Here is a 1,384-nt window from a genome sequence, read left to right as displayed (position 1 = left end):
GTAATAGAGTTGAATGTGTACATCACAAAGATGACTATTAAAATGTTGTCATCTAGGTCATAGGTGTATCAACGCCAAGTGGATGGTGATACTCTCATGCTGGACCCTCCTCCCCCACCTCCTGCGCACCAACCATACAGCAGCAGAGCTGATCATGGAATAGCCTACCTCGATGTGGATCATTGTTAGAATAGCCGATACCAGGGGAGATAACACTAGAGGGTTTCCTCCGTACCAGGAGCTCATACCTAAGGGACAGGACTGAGGGTATTGACTGGTAGCATTAGCACTTACATCAACTGGGGCTCCCCAATAAGGTCCTTAAAGCCATCAGAATGATGCTTACCTGATGTAAGCAAGAATTGACGCTATAATAGATATTTATTTAGATGTCGACTGGACGTCTCCGGACTCCGGTTCAAATCTCGCTCGCCACATTTATGAAATTACGAGACGGAGACCAACGAGGACGACATTGAATTCAACGTTATTATTGACGTATGACTTCACAAAGCACTAGCCGAGCATCCCCAAACCTACACGCCTCTTCGTTTGATAATAAAAACTCTAGACAGATCTCTTTAAGACCATCTGCATTATGATGATGGGCTGTTATCAATACCTCCACCTGAGGGTAGCCACCAACACTCATATTCCTCTTCCATAACAACAACAACAACCTACGCAGTTCTGTATAGTAATATTATGCCGTACTATATCCTCACATATTGCCTGAAGCATTGGTAACAAGCTATGGACCAGCATGAGCCTACTTACCCTCAACCTGTCGATACAGAACATTCCAGCAGTGATTAGCAACGACAAAGCCTGCCCTGTGTTGAGGTCTGGACTGACCTACTCCACAACGATACACCTGCGAGCCTCCGAATACTCCTATTACCTTATCGGTATAGATGTATTCCAAAAGCAAATTGAATGTTTCATAGTCGACGTCAGTTATCGGAACCTAGATGATGAAACTCTTCGAAGTGGCAGTGGCCAGCCTTGAGGTTACCTCTAATAAGTTTGTCTGAGCATGTTGTACTACACACGCCGATCCTCCATCACCTTGATGAGATCTTCCAGTAGTAGCAGCTGCCGCCTCTCTCAACCCACAAGAGTAGAACATAGCGCAGAAATGCTCACTACGGGCTGCCAACTGGAGTGGGCAAGTACTTCATTGATGGTAGTAATGCTCATTACCAATGCCTTGTTGGCCAATAGTCGACGACCCTCCACAAGGAACGCCACATCCGCGAACTCTGGCGCCGTCATCAACCTGATGAGGACGAGCTACAGGATTACCAGCATAGGGCTGAGCTCACCGTCGGAGGTCATCTTCCCATGGTGCTTGCTGGTACGTGAATGGGGTCAAACCTAAACT

General features: G+C 46.6%; 1 protein-coding gene across 1 annotated transcript; it reads right to left on the bottom strand.

Moving 5' to 3' along the window:
• Positions 1 to 290: 290 nt before the first annotated feature.
• Pmar_PMAR003821 (conserved hypothetical protein) lies at positions 291 to 1,293 on the bottom strand (the record flags this gene model as incomplete). Its single annotated transcript, XM_002767862.1, has 6 exons — positions 291 to 346; positions 541 to 628; positions 778 to 855; positions 902 to 967; positions 1,049 to 1,152; positions 1,197 to 1,293. Coding segments are annotated over 6 exons (489 nt in total), but the record flags the coding sequence as incomplete, so codon positions are not given.
• Between the last annotated feature and the right edge of the window lie 91 nt (positions 1,294 to 1,384).

This window comes from Perkinsus marinus (assembly GCF_000006405.1).
Source record: "Perkinsus marinus ATCC 50983 genomic scaffold scf_1104296969730, whole genome shotgun sequence".
NCBI lineage: Eukaryota > Perkinsozoa > Perkinsida > Perkinsidae > Perkinsus > Perkinsus marinus.
Note: the sequence above shows the minus strand (reverse complement) of the source record. Positions and strands in the feature narration are given on the sequence as shown.